We start from the raw sequence: 24,875 nt of genomic DNA on the forward strand, positions 1-24,875 counted from the left end.
CAAGGGATCAAATAGCCAGATCTGTAAATTCTTGGGATTACTCAACATGAGCATTCTGGGGGTCATTTACATTGCGGCAGTAGCAATCCCTGTGACCTGACTATTTCTGCATTAAATTTTATTAACATTCATCCTGCTCCAGTGTTTTGTAAAGGGCTTGATTCAGGGAGGAAATAAACCCTGGGTTTAGTACAGTAACACTTGCAGCCTGCTCATATGCAGTCAGGATACTGAAGTATCACTTACTCAAGGGGGGAAAAAAAAATCATGAGGAGATCAGTGCCATTCACTTGTATATCTCAGCACAAGGTACAGTGCCCCTGACAAACAAGAGTCCCCAGTCCGTGAAGCTCACTCCAATAGCTGAGCAGAACCACAGGTGAACTATCAATATTGGCAATTAATTCTGGCACAGAAGGTATGAGTTCTGTTGACAGGTTTGGAAGGCTCCATCTCCATCCCCACTATACAACCACTCTGACTTAGGGGCCCATCTGGAGCCTCAGACATATTCCTTTGTTGTCTGTTGTTTTCTAATGAGCCTCACCTTGCTCCAAGCTCCTGCTGTGAGCTGGCAGGGATGGGGACTGGGGAAATGGGGTGTGTTGCAAATGGACAGAGAAGGCAACCAAGACTTGTTCACCCTTCACAATGCATAGCGTGCTCTGACACGGTCAGGTAGCCCGAACTGAATTAGTGCATAATTTATAACCTATACCTTTCTGAGTAAAGGAGACTGAGGGCTGACCAAATAGAGGTCTTTTAAAATGATGAAAGGTTTTGACAGAATGGATACATGTGGGGAAGAACCTAACTACAGGACAATAATCTAAGGCAGTGGTTGAGAAATCCAACAGGGAGCTCAGAAGAAACTTCTTTAGCTGAAGAATAGAGAGAATATGAGTCCTGCTCCCACAGAGAGTGCTTGAAACAGATATTACAGATGGATTTAAAGGAAGGTTGGACAAACATTTGAGAAGAAGGGAATAAAAGGTAACCCTCCTGATAGATATAGATGATGAAAGACAGAAGGAGGCTTGAGTGGAGCTTAAACACTGGCATGAACTAGATGGGCTGAATGGCCTGATTTTGTACCCTATATCCTATATAATGTCCATGTATCTGAATGTGCTTCAGTGATGTGATATCATATCCTGTCATGTATAACACACAGTTTGCATCTGTGGTTTAAGCACACCAGGTATTTGCAGTAAAGTTTTTTTTTTGCCTCGCTCAGCAGTGCAAGCTTGGTTTTCCATGCAGGTGTTTCACACTTTGCCCCAGGTGTTCCCACATTTGGGTTTAGAGGATACAGCCTCACATCATACCCATGAAAACCCAGCAAGCAGAAAGTTCACAGATGTCAGACCTACGAAGAGGGATTCTGTTGAACAGAAGAGAATGTAACATGCAAACTCTTGGTGTCAGTGGGCAGAGGGATTGTCCGATAATTATTCTGGTATATGAGGGCAGTTGAGTGCATGAAATGAAACACCATGTGGGGCTGAGATTTGGAGAAGCTAGGAGTCTTTCGTAGTTTCCATACTGAGGTCACGGTGTGTAAACTTTGCTGGAAATATAGGGTAGTTTCCTCAATAACACACACAAAATGGGGAGCTGTGTCGGCTGGACTGGTCTTGATTGCAGCACAGTGTTTGATTTCTGAGTTTTTCCCTAACCACCATGTTCCTTTCTGTTCCTTTTTCCTCCTGCCTGCAATCTTCTGCCCTTCTCCTGGACTGCTCCCCATCCAGACCGAGATCGCGATGCCAGCAGAGTAAGTCAATTTATGCATTTTATTCTTGCACTGAAGTTAAGACTTGTAAACACAGCTCAAGTAGTTACGTGCACACATGGGCTGCCTTTTGGATTTGATCCAGAGACTCCTATATTATAGGAACATTATCTGGAAACCGGGAGGGCCACAGAGTGAACTCCACCTCACTGCAGGTTGAACCCCACTTCTCCCCCCACCCACCAACACCGAGTGAGTTACTGACATTGCAACTTGCATGCGTCTGTTGGAAGCCACTCGGTCTTAAATGTACCAGGTGTTCATGCACACCCAAGAAAATCTGTGGGCATCACCATCCCAAGGTCCATGCTGGGATCATGCCTCCCATGAAACTTCACTGTGGGGTTGGTGGAGTCATCTGGATACATGACAAAGTGTTGCCAACACTGAGGAGTCCAAGCTCAGGTGGTGAAGTACTACCAACTAATGCATCAACTCATTCATGAGAAGCTTCATCACCCAGTGCTTTAACAGTGGCACTAATGTGACATGACCAAAAATGCAGCTTGACCCAGTATTTCTTTTAGTGGTTGTTGCTGACCAGGATTTATTGCCCTTTTTATTTGGGAGAAAACTTCCTCAGTCTCTGCAGTCTGTGTGGTTCCTGTTTAATGCTCGCTAGGCCTTTTCCAAACCATTGTGTTGGATCTGGAGTCACATACAGAATGGGTAAACATGGAAGATTTTGTTACTGCTAAAAGCCATTAGAAAATCAGGTGGAATTTCATAACACTCTGGTAGTTGTAACCTGGTCTTTTATTTTTTAATTAACATTTCCTCAGCTGCCATGGGGGGTGGGGGGTGGTGTTGACAAAATATTCTGGATTATTATTCCAGATCTTTAGATTACTAGGCCAGCAATTTAACACTCATGCTATTGTACTTCTGTGTTTGTAAAGTTCAACAATTAATAACATCGCACAGCACAATTATCCTTTTTTTTTAGAAGAAATGTGCAAAAATCTACTAGCATTTATAAATTTGGCAGTGTTATTAAGGTTACTTTGGGAAGATTGTATTTTATAAACTTTGCAAAATGGCATTTATCGGGGTATTTTCCTTTGTTGATCTCGTGAATCATTCTAGAATCCAACATAAGCCTTCCCAAATAGAAACACTCCCGTACGAATAACTGGTGACTTTACCTTTTGATTACCTGCTTTTGCAAAGCCCAACAAAAAGAGTCAAAACAAAGCATGACAACTTCCTAGTCCCATGATACAATGGTAATGAAGTTCTTGACCAATCACAGCAATTGCTCTCCATCACATGATCTTCAACAGACCAGACGAGGCATGGGAAACCGAAACAAAAACAGAAAATACTGGAAACGCTCAGCAGGTCAGGCACCATCTGTGTAGAGAGAACCAGTGAACGTTTCAGGTCCAGGATCTGAAACTGGAAAAAGAGAAAAACAATTGAGTTTTCAGTAGCAGAGAAGATAGAGGAGGAATGGGTAGAACGAAGGGAATGTTGTTGATAGTATGCAACTGTCCCCATTAGATGGGTTTATTGGGGCAGTTACAAGCACATTATACTCCTTTGTCTGTGTGATGTGTTAGTAGCAAGTCTGTGGGACATGCCCACAGGCCAGACTATGCAAACAGAATAAAACAAAATGGAGTCAAACTGATGATAGCAGGAAAGGCCAGTTCTGATACAGGCTTTTGATTTTCATTTGCAATAAGGGAAAGCACTTTGGTTAAGAGTGTTGGGAACCAGAGGTCCAATGTCATCTCATCCTCTCAAGCCAATGATTTTCTTACCACATAAAAATTAGTTGTGCACTCTGTCCCCAAAATATAGTTTTCTGAGCAAATGCTCTGTAATTTTCATTTAAAATGATTTGATAATAATTCCTTCTAACCTCTGCATAGATTTGCCACTCTGTCACCCAAATAAAACTTCCCTGGAGTAGTTCCTTGACCTAGGATGTGCCTTTTTAACTCTACAGGGCAATGTCTCTCACAGCTCCAGTATTAATGATTCCTATCTACCACTCTAATCATTATATTCTCCCATTGATATGTTATTTCAAGCTAGTGGGTCTCTTGTATGTTGCCCTTGAGTAGTCTATCCAGTTGTTGTGCTGGTCCTTTGCTAGCATGACACTGTCATTTTAGGACTGTTGCCAGGTTTGCCTTGTAATTATTTGTTCAGTAATGAATTAAGTTTGGACTGCAGCTAAGAAGAAGCGAGGATACTGGCCTTTCCTTTTCTCTTATTATGTCACAAACGTCTTGCAGTCTCTTTCAGGTAACACTAAGCATACTGGGTGGTTTAGGATTTGAAGGGTGTTTTTAATATGGCCTGTTCCTTTCAGGCTACTATTGATTTTGTCAAATTCAGGCAACTGCAATTATTTTGAAGTCAATCAGATTACGATGATGAGTTGCTTGTCAATGTCAAGCTCCTAGTCCATGGTTGACTATGTTTATAAGACCATAACTTGTAGCAGCAATATTATTTGACAATGAATGTTTCATGAATCTATCTTAGGTGCAGAACCTCCTGGTGGGCATCCTGTATTGCTGCTCATTGTGAAGATGGCATTATTTTTTATATTTATCCATGACAATGTCTTCATCAGTATTTAATGCCCACCTATAAACTACTTGAACCACTGTATCCCTTTTGTGAAGTTGCACCCTTGCTCTTATTGGACTGGGAGTTCCAGGGTATCCAGTAATGAAGGAATGATATGTTTCTGGATCAGGATAATGTAGGACCTGGATGTGAATGTCGGGTGGTAATGCTCCCATGATACGCAGTCCTTGTGCATCAAAGGTGGTGGAGGTTGTGGCTTTGGGAGATACTAGCAAAGAAGCCTTAGTGAGTGGTTGCAGTGTGTTTTCCAGATATTACCCACCACAACAACTGTATTCTGTTGTGGAGGAAGTGAATATTTAGGATGATGGATGGGGGCCAGTCAAGTAGGCTGCCCTGCCTAGATGGAGTCAAACTTCTTGAGTGTTGTTCGAGCTCTACTTATCCAGGGGATTTGGCCAGGGGTCTCGACCAGTTGTGTTGGATAGCTTCTCAAAGGATTTTCCACCTATCAGCAATTCATTAGTGACTAATTGGATGTCGGTACATTCCAAGGTATGTCAGGGATGTTCTACAGGAAGTAATTGTTACATTTACAGGAAGTGATAAGTATTCCATCACACCCCAGGCTTGTTGGAAACACTTAGAGTCGGGCAGTGACTCAATAACCACACAGTCCCTAGCCTAATATCTGCTCCTGTAGCCACAATATTATGTGACTGGTCTGTTTCAGCTTCTGCCCAATGGTGACTCACAGGGTGGTGATGGGGGACAATGACGGAAATCCATGGTTTTCCTGGAGATCACACAGAGGTTGTTTGTGTGGTGTCTCTTACATGCGTAATGGTATTTGGTAAAGTTGAGAGGATCTGTGGCCTTTGTAAAAAAAAAGGCTTTAAAATTGTTTTTGTTTCCTTATGGGGTGGGAAGATTGTGATTGGGTCACATAACATGGAAGCACTGGAAAAGGGTGAATGTTGCGTTGGAGTACTAGCAGGGAGATGCTGGAGGGTTAGTTACAGAAATTGCAGAGTTTGGAAGTATTAATATACTTGTTGATGGTTGGGATGAATCAACTGACTTGAAAGTTTGTCAGCAGTGTTTTCAATAGTAGCAAAGAAAACAGGTGTATTTACATAATGTAAGGATCCCTCCTGTACTGAACTGGGGATCTAGCATGGGCCTGAGCCAGTTGTGTGGGATAGCTTCTCAAAGGATTTTCCATTTATCAGCAATTCGTCATTGGACGCAGGTAGATTCCAAGTATGGCAGTAATGCTACATTTATAGGAAGTGCAGATTATATGAAGGTATTTTAATGTATTAATAGGTTTCTATTCATATACTTTTAGATTGCATATCATTTTTATACCACCAGTCCTCCCAGATTTTCAGGTCACCAGAGAAACTCAAGGTCCTAACATGCACCATTCCCATTCCCCCATCCCACTGGAGTTCTATATTGCCCCTGGCTAAATGACACTGCTTTTAAACTCCTGACCTTTGATTTCAAGTCCCCCATACATTACCTGCAATCACCTCCAACCCTGTGAACTCTCAAAGATATCCATTCCCCTCCATTTCCAGCCGCTTGCTCATTCCTGAATTTAGTCACGCTGCCTTTGGCTGCGGAGACTCTGAGTTCTGGAATTCCATTCCTAAATCTCTCCATCCCCAACATCCTTGCTTCCTTAAGATGCTCTCCACACCAGCTTTTGATCATCTGCATGATTATCTCCTTATGTGGTGCAACATTTACTTTCCGTTGATAACTCCCCTGTAAATGACCTGACTGGACGTTGTTGTGGGAGTGGGACATTTCAGCTCCTTCCCCCAAAATGTATTTAATTATCACCCTCCCTACCAAAACACAAAGCATTCCCTCTGTAGTTTCATACACTATCCCCTACAACTCTCCTTAATCTGGAGATTGTTACTCACAATCATTCCACAGTCTCACATCCCTCTCTCCAACACCAAGCACCCATTTTTCCAATGCTCCTGGTCTAGGGCTATACTCAAACCACAAGTTCAGATGGTGAATCTATGATCTCATTCTCTTTGCCAAACCATATGCACAATAGCTGTTGGATTGAAACTTTACAGAGTGATATTTATGCCAATTAGCCTCTTTTGCAAGAGGGTTGCAGTTTAGAAATAGAGACACGTTGTTACGATTGTGCAGAGTGTTGGTGCAACCACAACTAGAATATTGTGTACAGTTTTGACCTTCTTATTTAAGAGAGGATATACTATAATTGGAAGCAGTCCAGAAGAAATTCAGTTGACAAATTCCTGGCTTGAGAATGGCTAAAAAGCTTTAATCTGTATTCTGTGGAGTTTAGACAAATGAAGGGCAATCTTATTGAAAGATCCTGAGGGGGTATGACAGGATAGGTGTTGAAATATTTCTCCTATTGGGAGAGTCTCAGACAAGGGGACATAGTTACAGGATAAGAGGGCAATCATTTAAAACTGAGGTGCCTAGGAATTTCTTCTCACAGGCGATGGTGGATCTCTGGAATTCTCTACCTTGTGCTGTTGTGGTGGCTAAATCAGTGGAAATATTTAAAGAGGAGATAGGTCAGTTTTTGTATAATTTTGAATTGAGGGCTATGTGGAGCTGGCAAAGAGGAGTGGGGGGCTGGGGCAGATCAGCCATGATCATATTAAGTGGCGGGGCAGTCTTGAGGGGCAAGGTTGCCTACTCCTGCTCCTATTTTCTGTGTTCCTCCAATCACCGATGGCCACTATTACTGGAGCTAAGGTAACTGTGTAATGAACGGGCAAATCTTATGGTATAGCAAGAGAGTGGTACATAAGTAATTGAGACATTTACAGGAAATGCAGATTATATGAAAGAATTTTAATGTATCAATAGGTTTGTATTTATATACACATTATTCAATAAGCACTAATAACCAAGGTTGTACGTGACCGTACAATTCTCCCAGGATTATGCTGAAGTGTATCATTATATTCTTCGCAATCAGAGTTTAGTTGTTAGTCATTTCCACCCCCAGATACCAAAAGGGACCAAGTTTGGCAGGAAAACCCTGTGCCACCCTAATAATTGACAGCTGGCTTGCAAAATGAGCAATAGGGTTGGCTTTATTGTTCCCCTTCTGTACTGTACATCTGGTGACCTGATTCTGAACAGGGAAGGCAAAATCTGGCTGTTATCCCAAACTTTGCTGGCTAATTTCCCGTCCATTGCATCTGTTCTAATGTTCCCAGGAATAGCCTTTTTGCCCTATTTTGGGAATGGGAAGGTTGCTGACCATCTGTGAAACCTCTGTTTATTTCCTCCACCTCTAAGTACATGGGCTGGCTCTGTATCTCTGGGACTGAGTCGTGCAGTGAAGGAAGTGATGTCTCTCCAGAGTAAAGGATGCTGTCAATCACTCTCTGGATTGCAATCCAGTGAGCCACTACCCAGACTTCAGGAAAGGACTGTGCTCTGGTGCGAAGCCTGTTGTTGTCAAATAGGCAATTTGACATCGAGGTTTATTTCCAAAAATGTCATTTAAGGAACAGAGGGCACTCGTTGATTGATACTAAAGAAAGAGCTTGTGGTTAAGGAATCAAATGGCCTTCCCTTTTATCTTAAGCTTTCCACATTATATTATTAGTAAAAAAATAATTTACTGTGAGTGTATTGCAAGTTTAACAATCCATGTTCAGACGACTCCCAAAGGCATGGCATTCCCCTGTCCACTGTTAGCTAACACAGAGCTCCTGCTTAAGAGCGATATAGTTACAAAGGAGTTTTCCCATTGCCTGGGTGTGGAGTGATCGGAAATAGAGATAGTTTTCCTTTTTTTTTCAATGTTTATCTTTGAAAGTTGAAAACTATAGGTTGTGCATTCAATTTAGACCCTTCATTCAGGACATCCTGCCCAGTCGTTAGGCTGTAATTACTCTATAATAAGCTCTTTCTATTATAGACTGATCCTAATCTGTTTACAAAGTGAGTACTGTTTGATACTCAGTGTGTCCGTGTCTGTTGCCTTGGTTACACACTGGCCCTATTTTGTTCCAATTCAGCCAACGCTGTGGGCCATTTTGTGCCTGTTGTGAACACAAAATGGAGACCTCCACACCAGGGGAATCCCTCATGCAAGTCTGGTGAGGAAGGGGTGGAATGGAGGGGTATTTGCCCAATATTCTGGTTGCCGCATTTAGCAAGTGTGAAGATAATAAGGAGAGTGCTGAAGAGATGGCTCCGATGGTTCCAGGAACAAGGGATTTTGATTGCAATTTTAGCCTCGAAGTTGTGCTTGTTCCCCTTAAGGCAAATATGGTTGAGAGGATATTTTCTGGAGGGTATTTTGTCACGGCTGGGTTAGGTTTGGAAGAGTGACAAGAATGCAGGGAGAATGAAAAAAAGTAGGATTAAGGTAGGATGACTATAAATGAGTTGTTGATGTTTGGTGTGAACTTGATGGGCTGAAGGGCCTGATACCATGCTGTATCTTTCTATCACTGACTCTACATGGTAGGAAGCTGCTCCCATTAGCAGATTTTCAAGGGGTACATTTAACATTTTGTGCAAATGGTACAGGAGGATGCAAGAAAAGCAGTTTTACTCAATGAGGATCCTGGAAGCAGAAACGATCAGGGCTTTCAAAAGGGAGCTGGGTAACATTTGAGAAAGAATAATTTGCAAGACTGTGGGCGAAGAGCAAGGGGATTGGCATTTCTGGGTTTGCTGGGAACAGAAGCCAGCCTAGACTCACCTGGCTGAATGACCTTCTGTGCTGTAAAAAAAACTCTGTGGTTCTGTGATTCTTTCAAGTGGAAACCATTCAACAGAGGTTCATCTTTAATAGGTGCTGCTGAGCATGATTGAAGAGGTCTTGTCCTCCTGTCATGTGCCATTTTAAGCAGTATGGAAGAAGCATGGACAGTAACTGGCAACATATTGACTTAGGGGAACATTACAACTCAGTTCGACCTATTTTCCACCTACTGTTTGGGTGTGCATGCCCCCTGACAAAGGCATGTTACACAACGAATCTCTCCTGACTTTTTCCCTCTGTCTAACCTAGGGGCATAGGGCTAATTAAAGGCTCTGTGGCATCATCAGATGGCCTAACCCAAGGCCTGACCTCCTCTCTCTGTCTCAGCACCCATGGGTAAAATATTTAAAAAGATAATTATAACATGTTTTATAAATTATGAATTACCACATTCATACTGCATTTGTATACAATTTGCATGAAGTACAAAACAAAAACTCTGCAAATTACTACAGCGTACACTTGTGAATTGGTGTTAAAAATGCAGCTGACAGACCTTGCATTTGATTTTGGATTACTAAAAGATGGACCAGCCTGTTATTATAGAAATAATTTGGTCATTATTTTAGATAATTCAAATGGACCATCTTTTATGACTTGGCCCAGTCATTTTTTCCATATGTTATTCATCACTATGCATTGTTTCCCTCCACAGGTCTTTCAAACATATACCCTGATGAAGTAGTCATTTTGCATCATTTTCTCTGATAATGTCATCACTGAATGCTGTTTTGCACAGTAACCAACTCCTCCAGACAAAATTCATCTGTACATGCCAACACTGCTGGTAAAAGACTTAACCAAATGTTGAAAAACAAAGCAACAGAAAAAGATTTTTTTAAAACGTCAAACGATGCTAAAATTTTGCTGTGCTTTTAGCTGTTGGCAAGAATAGAGTGGCAAAGCACAATTTTGAAGACATTATTGAAATCAGAACTTTATGGAACTAAGAATGCTCCTGGTTCTCACAAGCACTTTCAAAATTGAGTTCTATTATTGATGTCTTTATGGCTTATGGGCTGTTTTTTTTAAAATCCGGAGGGATTTTTTTTACTGTCTTGCAGGATTTTGTAGGATTTTGGAGACACATGAATGATCATGTAAGATTTGTGCGAGAGATTTTGGGGACTTGTTTTTGCATCCTGGAAGATCGATGCGTACCTCCTTCAACAAAGTATTCACCTGTTTGGACAGCTCACTTCCTAGGAGTCCTCGAGAGCTGGTCGGATTATAGAGAAGCTTCAGGTTTTGTTCTAACCTTGGGTCAGGAACAAGTCGAGTTGTTCAGGCCATGATTTAAGGCGGCTCTTGAACATGATGCAAGTCAGATGGGTTTGAGTGGAACACGTCACTGCTGACTTGTTGCATTCTAATCTAAACAGCCTCCTGAATTCCATTGACAAAGCAATATGTTGAAATGGTGCTTGAAACAATGTAAAATATCATGGAGAGATAAAACACCCACAGAATGATTGGAAAGTATTTCTGGCTAAACCTGACATACTACTCTTGATTGGTTTCCTAACTATGTGTAATAGCTCCTTTGACTCGATGGGTAAACATTCCTTACAGCATGATCCATGCCTTTGGTTCACCAACTTGCATTAGCAGGCATTAGAGATTTGTTTATCCTCTCACAGGATGTGGGTAGCGCTGGCGTGGTGACCATTTGACACCCATCCTTAAATGTCCTTAAGAAGATAGTGTTGAGCTGCCTTCTTGAACAGCTGCAGGCCATACAGTGAAGGTGTTACCATTGTATGAATGGTTGGGGTAATGTGGGATTTTGACCCAGCGATGACAGGAGTATAATTTTAAGTCACCGTGGTGTGTGACTGCTGTTCTTGTCGGACTACCCGAGTGAACTCGATGTATTGGAGGGGAAGTAAGGATTCTTGGTAGCTGGGAAAAGTCTGGACTTTTGATGAGAATGGATTATTTGCACTGGTTTCTTCTATCCTAGTCCTACACTTGATGGGTTGAAGGGCATATTAACACTGACCCAAACTAGACGTCAATAATGGGCTGGGGTACTTACTGGGATATAGCCACTGTGGCTGTGGAATTCCATCCAATGTGTCTGCACTTTCAGCTGTGCAGTAATCAGTACTGGCAAGGAAATTTAAATATCTTCTCAAATGAAACCTATAGAATAGTTAGGCTCTTTACATATTGGCAAAGCACCAAACCACTGATATTGAGGGGGAATTTGAGCAGATAAGGGGAGCAGCTTGTGGTTTAATAATCTGATGTTCAGACAGATGCATATCCCCTTTGTACAATGCACAATTGCTCCATTTTCTAAGACTTGATTTCCACCGCTTGGAAGAAGGATCAAGATAGCTGGGAGGGTGAGTGAAGATTTTGAGCAGGTGCCTCTAAGGTAATACATGAATTGTTAGTGCCACCCTACTGAGAGAGTGCCCAGGATGGACACGAGTAGATATGCCTGTGTCATCAAATAGGAGGATGTTATATGGCCATCCACAGGGACAGAGGTCCACACACACTACAAGAAAAGTTGGAACCCACTGAATTGTATTCCAGCATGTTTCCTTGGGGAAAGAAGTGGGTAGGGAGGGAAATATAGAGCAGGCCCTTCAGCCCACAATGTTGTGCCAACATAGCTATTCCCTCCTACCTACAGAATGCCCATATCCCTCCGTTTTCCTCTCATTCATGTGCCCATCCAAGCCCCTCTTAAAAGCCCCCAATGAATTTGCCTCCACCACCCTATCAGGCAACTCATTCCAGGCATCCACCACTCTCTGAGTAAAAAACGTACCCCTCACGTCTGTTCTGAACCTACCCCCTCTCACCTTAAATGCATGCCCTCTTGTATTGGATTGCTCAATAATGGGAAAAAGATATTGCTTGTCCACCCTATCTATGCCCCTCATAATTTTGTACACTTCCAACAGATCACCCCTCAGCCTCCGCCCCTCCAGAGAAAAGAGCCCAAGTTTGTCCAGCCTCTCCTGATAGCACATGCCCTCTAATCCAGGCAGCATCCTGGTAAACCTCCTCTGCACCCTCTCTAAAGCCTCGACATCCTTCCTATAGTGAGGTAACCAGAATTTCACGCATTATGTACAAAGAATGAGAAAAGATTTATATTCTCAGGCTTTTGGTGTCGCTGGCAATGCCAGCATTTATTGCCCATCCCTATTTGCCATTGGCAGGGTGGTGATGAGGCACCTCCATCTATTGCAGTTCTTCTAGTGAGTACATTTGGAATTTGCACCAGGATTTAGACCCAACAACAATGAAGGAATGGCGATATATTTCCAGGTTGGGATGGTGCGTGACTTGGGGGATGGGGTGCGGGAGGAGGTGGTGGGGGACATCTTCAGGAATGTTCCCATGCACCTGAAGCCCCTTTCCTCCTTTGTGGTAGAGGTTGTGGGTTTGGCAGGTGGTGCAGTGCATTTTGTAACTGGGATAGTGTTGGTGGTGGAGGGAGTGAATGCTCAGAGTAGTGGTGAGGTGCCAATCAAAGTGGTGGCTTTGCAATTTCAAAGGAATGGTATTTTTGTGCAGCAGGGTTTGAAGAGCCCGATGTGTTGTGCTGTGGTCGGCTGTCAGCCAGACAGTAAGCGGAAACTGTGGCTGCTGTAGTTGGGTTGGAGTTTGCTGGCCGGTGCTGAGTGTTGAGTTTTCACATAGATCTCCCATCCTAACTGTTTGCTGCACAAACCACAAACTCTGCTGTGTGGTAAAGTTGAATAAGGTTGAAAGATGAACATGGTGAGTTCTTCTGCAAAACCCATGCAGCCTGCATTTTACTGGAGTAACTGAGGGGCATGGGTTCTGATGCAACTTTATCTTTTCATTTTTTTCTGGAACTGGGCACTGTTGAAGAGGCCAGCATTTATTGAAATGTGCTGCCTTCTTGAACAACAGGGGCCCTTTATGGTGAAGGTGCTCCCACAGTGCTGCTGGGTAGGGAGTCCCAAGAGTGTATATCATATAACTGGGCACTCGTGGCCTACCAATGATGTTAATTTAAATATGGAGGAACTTATTTCAGAAACTGCCTCCAGATAGGTGGAAAAAATATACCAACAAGAGGGCAATTTTAGCATCTATCTTGTTAGCAAATGTACAACAGGAATTGTTACCTCAAAGAGTAGTTTTTGCCCTCCCTCTCTCTCTCCCTGCCCTCCCTCTCCCTCCCTCTCTCTCTCCTCTCCCTCGCCCCCCCCCCCCCCCCCTCGCCCCCCCTCTCCCTGCTTCCAAGCACTTTGAGCTCTTGGTTTGGCTGGTTTCAGGCAGAGAGAAAAGAAACTTGGAGGCGAAATCAAACCTGGCCAGTCTCTCATTCCTCACAGCAGTCAAATCCAGAGGCTGGCACGAGGCCTTTGTGGAGGCTCATGTTTAGAGTCTGCTGGTTGTATGTTGATGAGGGTCGGGCATATCAGTATTCCTGAAAGATTTCAGCCCAACTGCCTGATGGAGAAATGTTGGTTCTAATCTGATTTCAATGTCACTCTGCATTGTGGCAGCCATATTATGAGAGTCTAATGAATAATTCCTGCCAATATCAAGAATGTACCAATATCAATGTCATTTGGGAGTGGTCTGTTGGTGAGAATGAGCCTTGGAAATGCTTGAACAGATCTTGAGCAACAGTGGAACAATTTCCCTACTCGATTGGCAGATGAGAGGATCACTTGTGATGCTAGTTCAGGGAAATTATATTAAGATAAGGTCTTCATTAAGATAAGGTCTTCATTAAGATAAGGTCTTCATTAAGATAAGGTCTTCATTAAGATAAGGTCTTCATTAAGATAAGATCCTCGTTAGTCACATGTACATCAAAACACACAGTGAAATGCATCTTTTGCATAGTGTGTTCTGGGGGCAGCCCGCAAGTGTTGCCAAGCTTCCGGTGCCAACATAGCATGCCCACAACTTCCTAACCCGTACATCTTTGGAATGTGTAAGGAAACCGGAGCACCCGGAGGAAACCCACCCAGACATGGGGAGAACGTACAAACTCCTTACGGACAGTGGTGGGAATTGAACCCGTGTCACTGGCGCTGTAATAGCGTTACGCTAACTGCTACACTACTGTGCCTGTCTTCAGCCCATTGAGTCTATACTTGCTTTCAGGGCATTCCCATTAGACCCATTTTCCCATTTATTTCCCTTATTCTCTCTCACGTACCCTAATTCTTTTGATCCCCATCCCACAACTGGGGGCAATTTACAGTGGCTAAGAAGTCTACCAACCAGCACATTGTTGGGATGTGGGAGGAAACTGGAGCATTTGTTAGAAGCCTATGAAGTCACAGGGAGAACATGCATACTCCACACAGAGGTCAGGATTGAACCCAGATTGACATTGGTTTCTGAACATTTATTAATAATTAAAGGTTGTAAGAAAAATGGTGTCTTTTGGATCCGACATTAAACTCAGATTCAGCCTACTCTCGAAGGTGAGTATAAAAGATACCATGGCACTATTACACAAAGGAGTTCACCATAGTTTCCAACCCAGAATTGACATCATTAAAGACAGCATCTGGTCACTTTCATTTGATGGTTCAGAAGCTTTTTGTGTACAAATTCTCATGTTTTTCCTGTGTAACAGTGACTGTTACAGGATTCCAAAAACTAATATTTTATGTTATTTTGCATTGCCCTTGAATGAGGCTTTAAATTTTCAATACAGATACAAGAATTTTGGTGAACAAGTTTTGCCCTATAAATGTTATATTTTGGTGAAAAGTGTTTCTTTGTAAAACCTATTTCTGTTTTCCTTACTTTAATTTGGAGATGTTGAAAATAATATCAGCACCTCATTGGTTACTGTCTTGCCTGGTGTTGTGAGTAGTCTATAGCCTGTGCTTGACTAAGCACAGTGTGTGGCCAGGTCAGGGAAGAGGAAACTAACCCAATCTGGGATTTATAGTTCAGAAAACTGCCTGAGGCCCTTGTGGTCTCCTGGCTACCAGATGCCATCACCACCTTGGGAAAAATTTACTTCTAAGTCTGACTTTGGTGAATGGGACAGATTGGGAGAAAACCAACAAATCTTTAAGTCACTCAATTCAGCCATTTCACAGAGCTTCACACCTTTATTTCTGTTGTGCATCCATTGCCAACCGCTGGGTCTTTTGAAGCACTCTGGTAAAGGTGAAAGGTTGCAGGTGACAGTGGGTGGGGAGAGGTAGGGGGCCCGGTTGGCTAGGGAAATGACTGATGGGTTGCTTTGGTACTAGATCAAAACAGGTAACAACTGAACAGTCAGTGTCGAACACAATGCTAGGCTTCCTGTGTGCCTAACCTAATGCTAACACAAGCTCTTGAATCCAGCACTGAAAACGTGACTCTGGCAGTGTTCTAAAGTCATTACTGAACAGTAGATCACTGCAAACAAACTTCTATAAAATATTGTGATGGAATATTCTTGCTGCAGGGCAGGAGCGATGTGGTCACCAGGTAACTTGTTTGATTGTGGCCATAGCTGGTAATTTACCTTGTTTCCATTCTCTTTGCATCCTCCACCAACCATGTGTGCACACACGCAGGCAAAAACTTTAGCTGTCATTGAGGAATAGCTCAGTGGGTGCCAACTGGTGACAGGTATGCCACCCAGACTTGAACCAGCCCACTCTTCAGAGTATTAGATGGTCCAATGGAGACACAAGAGACCACAGATGCTGGAATTTGAAGCAACAAACAATCTGCTGACCCTGATCATGATGCAGGGTTTCGACCCAAGATGCCAACAATTCCTACCCCCCCCCCCCCCCCCCCCCCGATAGATGCTGCTCGACCCGCAAGCAGATTGTTGCTATTGGCTAGTCAGTGCTGGGCAGGAAGCGACTGGGATGATTTGTGCCACAGGGAATGGACACCTACTCAGATTTACACCCAGGGCAAGCTGGGATGCAAAGAGAATGAGTTGTGTTTGTTCACAGATCCTGCCCATCCTGTTGAGTATTTGGAACATCATCTGTTGAATGGCCGTATTATTTTTGACCGCAGAGTGCTTAAGCTGAGCTGTTAATGAGATTTCTGACGGTCATTAGGGAATTCCTTCCCTGCACCTCTCTGACTCTCTCCCCCTGTTTTAAGGTGCTCCTCAAAACTTCTCAAGGTCTTGTCCAGCCTGTGCAGTGTCATGCTTAGTTTGGAAGTGTTCCTGTGAAGTACTTTGTGCTATTTTGTTAAGTGAAACGCATTATATAAATGACATTTGTTGTTTGTGTCAAGTTAGACTACATAACAGTGACAACGTTTAACATAATTTATTCACAATGAAATGCTTTAGGGCTGCCTCAAGGCGTGAAGACCATGAATGAAACACATATTTCCTTCGAAATACTGCAGCCCGGCGCATAAACATCCACATTTTCTTACAAATTAAATGTGGTGTCATGGGATCATTCTTGCTTGAAAATTCAATTGTATGACACTGTTGTTTTCAGGGCCACATAACTGAGATTTGTTTCTTTTTCAACTTAGAAGGATGATGATGAACATTTTTAGTTTTGCATCACTTGGAAATTTGCCCAGGCACTTCTTGTAAGTCACACTTGTGACCCCCAATGCAATTTCAGCATTAGGGAGCACAGGATGATGTTAATCCTTGGGGGAGTTTGGGCCATGTTGTCCTGGGAACATCTGTCATTGGTTATTCCTGGGACAAGGTGATCCAAGGAAGCTGAGGCCAGCATAGATCAGCTGTGATCATGTTGAATGTGTTGAGGGGCAAATTGGCCTACTCTTGCTCCTGCTTTCTTGTGGTCTTCATAATATGACACCAGTCTGTGAAGGCAGCAGGCAAGTGAATTACTTTCCTATGTCTTTGTTGCATCCACAGCCTCACCTTGGCATAAATGTATCCTCTAAGGGCCCTTATCTCCAGGTTGCACCCAACCCATCCCCCTGACCTGTGTTTTAACCCCTAAGGAACCTCCTCACAGAGTGCCTTCCCCTCCTCCCTCCCCCCAACCCAACACCTCAGGAAATAGCTCAGGCCTTGGACGCATCTGAATATTGATGTGGTGAGATGATATGGAACTAGCTGCCAGAGGAAGTGGTAGAGGCGGGTGTAATTACGATACTTAGATGTCATTTGGATGGGTACAGATAGGAAAGGTTTAGAGAGATATGGGACAGGCACAGACAAATGGGACAAGAGATAGGCAACTTGGTTGGCATGGATGAGTTGGGCCGAAGGGCCTGTTTCTGTGCTATATAGTTCTATACCTGTAAGACCAAAACCAGTCATTGTACCGCTGCATGGCACCATGTCGGACAGAAGGAACTTGAAAACATGTTCCACTAGATTCAAGGACAGTTTCTATCCCGCTGTTATCGGGATGTTGAACAGACCTCTCATATGCTAAAGATGAATTCTCGATCTCCCAATCTACCATGTTCGGGCCCTTGCACTTCATTTGCTTACCTGCACTGCACTTTCTCTGTAGCTGCAACACTATATTCTGCATTATGTAGACACAAGACTGCAGTTGCTGGAAATCTAGAGCAACACACAAAAAGCTGGAGGAACTCGGGACTGATGAAGGGTCTCAACCTGAAACGTCGACTGTCCATTTCCCTCCATAAACACTACCTGACCTGTTGAGTTCCTCCAGCTTTTTGTGTGTTGATTCTGCAATATGTCTTCTTTTTACCATCTCAATGTCCTTGGGTACAGCATGATCTGCCCAGATGGCATGCAAACAAAGTTTTTCCACTGTATCTTGGTACACGTGACAATAATAAACCAATGCATTAAGGTGCACTAGAATTTATAGACAGTCGTGCCTGAAATGTCTGCACGTTTGAAACATTCTCTTATATTTAGCACAAAACTCCACCTCCATTAGACAAGGCACAAGTCAGTGAGGTCCAGTGGAACCAAATGTCATTGTCTCCGTGCGATATTAATCCAATTTACCTGGGTTGCCTTCAATACTCATCCAAAGAATGTGCCCATGTTCGTCTCACAATGCAGATGTGCGCAAGAGCCCTTCCAAAAGCTGCAAATCGCAGGCAGGACCCTGGATGAAAAAGGGTTAAGGGACTTCGTACAGAAAACCACAGCAGTTCAAGAAGAAAATATATGCGCGTGGCCTGGTCACTGGGTCACTTGAATGTCATACTAAAGCAATAATCTTCCATCATGCTGTCGATCATGATCCTGGGCTTTGTTGTGTTTTGTGAGTCCAGCAAGGGTGGTGACCTTTCAGCTTTCTGTCAGGTTACCTTCCATTGAAGGAAGGTGCCAAATAGTTTATTGGAATGGTATAAGAACTGCAGTAATTTAATCTCTTTGAAACCCAAGCAAGGCCTTAATGTCATTTTAGTGGAAACTTTTTAAGTAGTTGGATGTTAAGAAAGTCAGAGGGTAGCTCCTTTGTTTAACAGACATGTATTATGATGTTTGCTCTGTGGCCGTTGGATGTGTTGCCAACATCATGCTCATAAAAATCTGGGAAAAACGGAGGATCCAGGCAGAGAGACCCATTTTGGGGCTGCTTGTAGGTGAGCTGTGACTGCCCCTCTGTGGTATAGTCTGAAAATAAGGCAAGCTCCACAGACGACACCCAGCTCTTACCACCTCAACCCCTACACTCAATTTAAGTTGTTAAATTGCTTGTTGGACATCAACTACTGTGCTAGTGGGTTTCTCTCGAAGGTAAAAGCCATTGCCTTGAAGATGTGCCACTATGTAAATTCTGACAGTGTAGTCCGTGTAATGAAATACATATATCATTGCTTCACAAAACGGAGACCATCATGCTGCTTTTTGTTGTCTTGTAAAATTCTACACATGCTCCAGTCTATACAGAAATACATTCTAATAGGTAAACGAATGGTGTATATAAAGTGGATAAAAAAACTTAATGGTTTGTAGGGAACCACCAACTGGCTGCAGCTTATGCACCTGACCTCTGGCTCCACCTTTGGACTCTCCATGAGGCACTGAACTCAGTGGCTGGAAGCACTTCAGATCCAGCCCCTTGGTTTTATACCACCCATAACTGGCATATGTAAAGCAGCCCCATACATTTGAATGGGGTCACCATACTTCAACTAAAAAGGTAAATTTAGGTAATTCTCTTCTTTATTTTCCTTCACGTTTGTGCAACAAATGAACAGGACCCACTCTTCCTGAGGAATAGCCACAGGATTGAGGCCTTGAACTTGTGGAGAGCCATGCTTTCTCACAAGGTTAGTGCAGCCACAGTGACAGAACAGGATGCAGGGACCCATGTTCCAATCCAACATAACAATAAAATAACAATCCTGGGAACTCCATTTGCTCCCTAGCATTTCTCCCTTGGCAATTGGCTGAGGCTGAAACAGACCTTGGAGCCATCCTGATCCTGAGATCACATTCCAACCATGTTTTTCTTGCCAACACTGCCTATATCTACCTCAAAAATTGCCAGGCACTGACCCTGCCTCTGCTCATTGGATGCTGACACATTCATCCATGTCTTTGTTACTTCCTGAATAGTAAGTCACATCCAAGTCCCAATCACCCATCATCCCTCTGCTTGCTGTTTGGCTCCTGATCTACCAACACCTGAAACTACTGATTGATAAATTCTCACCCTTATTTTCAGATCCTTTCAAGGCCTTGCCCGCTTCCTATATTATAAAGTCAAACATCACAGGATTAGACCTTTTGGCCCATCCTGTCCATGTCAACTGTCAAGTGTCTATCCATATTAATCCCATTTACCAGCGTTTGGTCTGTAGCCTTCAAAGCTTTGGTGACTCAAGTGCTCATCCAGGTACTTGTTAGAGTACCTGAAGCAGCCAGCATAATCAAAGACCCCACCCGCCTGGGTCATTCTCTCTTCTCTCCTCTCCCATCAGGCAGAAGATACAGGAGCCTGAGGGCACATACCACCAGGCTCAACGACAGCTTCTATCCCACTGTGATAAGACTATTGAATGGTTCCCTTATACGATGAGATGGACTCTTGACCTCACAATCTACCTTGTTATGACCTTGCACCTTATTGTCTACCTGCAATGCATTTCCCTGTAGCTGTGACACTTTACTCTGTAATCTGTTATTGTTTTTACCTGTACTACCTCAATGCACTCTGTACTAAGTCAATGTATCTGCACTGTGTAATGAATTGATCTGTACGAACGGTATGCAAGACAAGTTTTTCACTGTACCTCGGTACAAGTGACAATAATAAACCAATACCAATTCAGGCACTGCATTCCAGATTCCAGTCACTCTCTGGGTGGGAGAAAAAAAATCAGAAAATATTGGAAACATCCAGCAGGTCAGAAAGTGTGTGTTGAAGGAGAAACAATTAACTGTTCCTCCTTCCACAGATACTGCCTGACCTGCCGAGTGTTCCCATCTTTTTCTTTTTATGTCTCAGATTTCCAGCATCTGCAGTTGTTTGATTTTCTTTGCATAAAACAAGTTATTCTTCAGATCCCCTCTAAATCTGCTCTGCCCTGAACCTATACCTTGTAGTTATAGATAGCTCTGCTCTGGGCAAGAGTTTCTTCCTATCTATGTTCCTCATTATTTTGTATATCTCTTTAATGTCCTCCATCCCTGTCATCCAATGAAATATCCATATTCTCCAAAGCAAGGCTCGCAAACAAACTTGATGTTTAATCAGAGACATAAGAAATTCTGCAGATGCTGGAATCTGGAGCAATACACAAAAAGTGCTGGAGGAACTCAGCGGGTCAGGCAGCATCTATGGAGGGAAATAAACAGTCGACGTTTCGGGCCGAGACCCTTCATCAGGACTGGAAAGGAAGAGGGCAGAAGCCAGAATAAGAAGGTAGGGGGAGGAGCTCACACAGGCAGGGGATAGGTGAGTCCAGGTGATAGGCGAGTCCAGGTGAAGGGGGAAGGTAGGTGGGTGGGGGAGGGGGGAGAAGATGTAATAGGCTGAGAGGTGATAGGTAGAAGAGGCAAAGGGCTGAAGGAGGAGGAATCTGGTAGGAGAGGGCAGTGGACCATGGAATAAAGGTTGGGGGAGGAGAGGAATGGGCAGGTCATCAAGGTGGGGGAAGGGAGCCACAGGAATAAGGGATGACAAAGGAGTTGGGGGGTGGGGTTACAGGAAGTTAGAGAAATCGATGTTAAAGCCATCAGTTTGGAGACTCCCAAGGCGGAATACGAGCTGTCACTGTGCCATCATCATTGTTTCAGAAGCTTTGTTCCCATGATCCTGAATTGTCTGTCCCTGCAGATCCATCCCCTTCCTCCGTCAAACTTGCATTTTTTGGTCTCCTGTCCCAGTAACTCCCTAAAAGGCTTGTTGTCAGGTTTTGCATGTTAACTGTTCCAGTGAAGCGTTGTGGGCTGGTTTACTTCTTTAATAATGCCACACAAATGTAGATTGTTTTTGTTGTGTTCGATCCAACCCAGCTTCAGAGCAGAATCCAGGCCATTTATTCACATGTGCCGCGGGCAGGGGGTAGTGTGGGTTCTTTGAAGGTAAGGCTTACATATGTGATGGCCAAGCTGTGATGGGAACGTACAACAAATGAACAGTGGGTAAAAGCTGATTGGGATTAGTTTTATGTGACAAGCAAAATTCTGGATGCAATTAGCCTGAGGTGACGTGAGGTTTGCATACCAAAGAAGGCTCACATTGAAAAATACAAGCAGTGTTCCAGTAGTTTGCATTGATAATGAATCGGTACCAGTAACTGAGCAGACAGAAGAGGAGGAGGGTACGAGACAGATCTCAAGCACGAAAGCTCCAGGTGACCCCTATTCTTATCTATGCCTAGACTAATATATATTTCAATGACAGTGTTTAATTCCTCACAGGTCCTGGGTTTTATTACAGTATCAGCTTGATGGTGATCTGACAGAATCAATACAGGAGCACGCTGAAAACAAAATGCATTCAGATAGATGAGATCAGACCGCAGCTTGGTGGTTAGGAACCAGCGACTGTTTTCTTTTCCCACTTGGCACTAGTTGGTGGCAGTTGATCCAGGGCTTATGGCTCAGCTGCCTCCACCCCATTCCTGTTGCAGACACAAGTGCCAAGGCCATAAGGTGACATGTTGCCCTGTCTACAGAGTCACAGTGCCTCTGCTTGGATTGCGTTCAGCTGTGTTCTGAACCCACCTCTCAAATTGGCCTAATTTTCTGTCGAATGAGCAACAGAAAGGTGGAAGAATTGTGCAGTGCCTCCTCAAGTCCTCCACAGTGCCATAAAGTACTTGCTACTAGTAGAACCACTGCCTCACAGCGCCAGAGTTCAATCCTGACCTCGGGTGCTATCTGTGTGGAGTGTGCATGTTTTTATTGTGATCACGTGGGTTTCTTCCAGAGGCTCGACTTTCCTCCTGCATCCCAAAGACATGCAGGTTGGGTAGGTTAATAGGCCACTGGAAAAGGTCCTTAGTGTGTAGGTGAGTGGTAGAATCTGGGGCAGGGAGTTGATGTGAGTGGACTCGGTGCCTGAAGGGCCTGTTTCCTTGCTGTACCCCTCTTCGGCTCGGAGTCTGTTTCCTTTCATGGTGAATCACTGGGATAAGGAAATAAGAGATTTAGTAAGATCGGCCTCAATTTTCTGGTGGTTCGGAAAACAAGGTGATCTCTATGAGACATAAAAGACTGAAAGAGATTGACAGAGTAGATGAAAAGTGGCCGTTTCCTCTCCCTGGAAAATCAAGAACTAAGGTCATCGTCTCAGGATAAGGTTTGGCTGTTTTGGGACTGAGCTGAGGAGATGTTTCTAGATGCTGGGGCCTGTAAATATTTGGGATTCATTGAGGGATATGGATGCTCTGTCATAAAGTGTTGTCATGGCTGAGATCAATAGATTATAGGCAGGGAATCCAGGGGGTGGGGTAGGTAAGATGATGAGGCACATGATCAGCCATGATGTCATTGGATGGCAGACAGGGTCAAGGCGTTATATACCTACCCCTGCTTCCATTTGTATGTCCATCTTCAGTTGTTTGGTGGGCAATTCAGACAGCCATTTAGCAAATAATAAAGTAGATAACTGGCTGGATGACCAAACTTTGATGCTTGTTATTTAAGCAATAAGTGTTATTGAGTCATAGTGAAACAGCATAGAAACAGGGTCATTGGCCCTCTGAGTCTGTGCCTACTATTAAGCACCTATTTACACTAATCCTATGCTAATCCCATTTTAATTGTTTGGCCAGTGATTGAGAACAGAATCAGAGCAGACTCTGGTGCAGCCTTGAGAGAACTGTTGGAGGTGCTGTATGTTGGATAAAATATTAAAGCAAGTCCCTGCCTACTTTTTATGCATAAAAGAGTCTGCAAACAACTTCAAAGTAATAGCAAGAAGTTCCCTCTGGTGACTAACTTGACCAACAACAAGTCCAAAAATAGTTCATTTAATCTTTAACAGATTGTTGTTTGTGGAGCTTGCTGTAGGTAAATCAGTAGCTGCATTTCCTATCATGTGACAGTATCCACATCTCAAATGTATTTCATTGGCTGTAAAGATCTCAGGGATCCTAAGCTACTGTGGAAGGCACGATGGAAATAGAAGTGATTAGAGTCATAAGCTACACAGCACAGCCCTTCACCCAACTCATCCATGCTAACCAAGTTGCTTTAACTCAGCTAGTCCCATTTGCCTGCATTTGGCCCGTATCCCTCTAAACCTTTCCTATCCATGTACCTGTCCAAATGTCTTTTAAATATCATAATTATACCCCACCTCTACTACTTACTTTGCCAGCTTGTTCCATACCATCTCACCACATCAAGATACAGTTGTATGCAAGGCCTGAGGCATTTCTACTTCTTCTGAAGTATTTATTTTAACAGTTTGAAAACACCCCTTGAAAGAACGGCAATTAGATTTGGATTGACAAACTCAATGAGTTCAGATGATTGCTGCACAGGAAAGTTGCATTCTTCGTGCAAACACCCTTGAGGTTTTCCAGTGAAATTCATCTGTCATTATACAAAGCAGGGCAGGTTGACACCTTGATGCTAACACTGGGTTCCAAGCGACGCTCGATAATGTTGAGGTCAAAGTTCAGTCTCACAAACCGAGGCATCTGAAATAGTAAAAAAAATGTTTTGCCTCTAGCATTGGTGCACTTGGGATGCTGCTGGAGGCCAAGGTTACCAATTCCCTAGGATTTTGGTGGAGTCTTTGGGAGTGAAAAGTATTAAGTCACCGTGTAGTGTTGCTGGAGCAACATTACAGTGCTTTAGTGTGACGAACATTATATTGATTGGGTATGTTTATTGGTTTTTAAAATGCAGGTGGTGGATGGTTAAGCTGTGTGATTGGGGGAGGTGGGAGATGCTCCAGGGATATACCCGACACAGTTGGCAACCCAGGAGTCTGGTGTTAGAGAAGGCCTCAGAAGCAGCAGTATAAAATGTACATGGACACGGGCTGTCGGTACTATTGGTGGGAAGAGTTGATGGTTAACACAGCCTCATCCAACAGGAATTCTGTCAGTGAATGAAAATCAAAAAAACTGCAGATGCTGGAAATCTGAAATAAAAAGAAAAGAGATAGTTCAGGGGTGCTGAGCAAATTAAGACATTTTTATGGTGACTCTGTCTTCAGCTCGATCAAATCAGCTCGCCTATTGTCAGTTCAACTTGTGAATTTCTCAGTTAGATGGATGATAAATTTAACTTGCAAGTCTTTCCTTTTGGAAAAGATATATTTATGGGCACATCTGAATTTCCTTCAGCCCTTGAGGTTCTTCTGCCCAGTGGTTGTTTTTTATTAGGTACATATTTAAAGC

The 24,875-nt window shown here is 43.4% G+C and overlaps 1 protein-coding gene across 5 annotated transcripts in view; it reads left to right on the plus strand.

The window, feature by feature from the left end:
- The window catches only part of LOC127582672 (transducin-like enhancer protein 4), a 180,018-nt gene that overhangs the window by 82,878 nt on the left and 72,265 nt on the right, over positions 1-24,875 (plus strand). For all 5 annotated transcript variants that reach the window (XM_052038192.1, XM_052038195.1, XM_052038193.1 and 2 more), the window contains exon 8: positions 1,755-1,777. In XM_052038192.1, coding sequence (XP_051894152.1) covers positions 1,755-1,777 — 23 coding nt within the window. The remainder of the gene's footprint in view (positions 1-1,754; positions 1,778-24,875) is intronic.

This window comes from Pristis pectinata, chromosome 24, assembly GCF_009764475.1.
Source record: "Pristis pectinata isolate sPriPec2 chromosome 24, sPriPec2.1.pri, whole genome shotgun sequence".
Taxonomy (NCBI): domain Eukaryota; kingdom Metazoa; phylum Chordata; class Chondrichthyes; order Rhinopristiformes; family Pristidae; genus Pristis; species Pristis pectinata.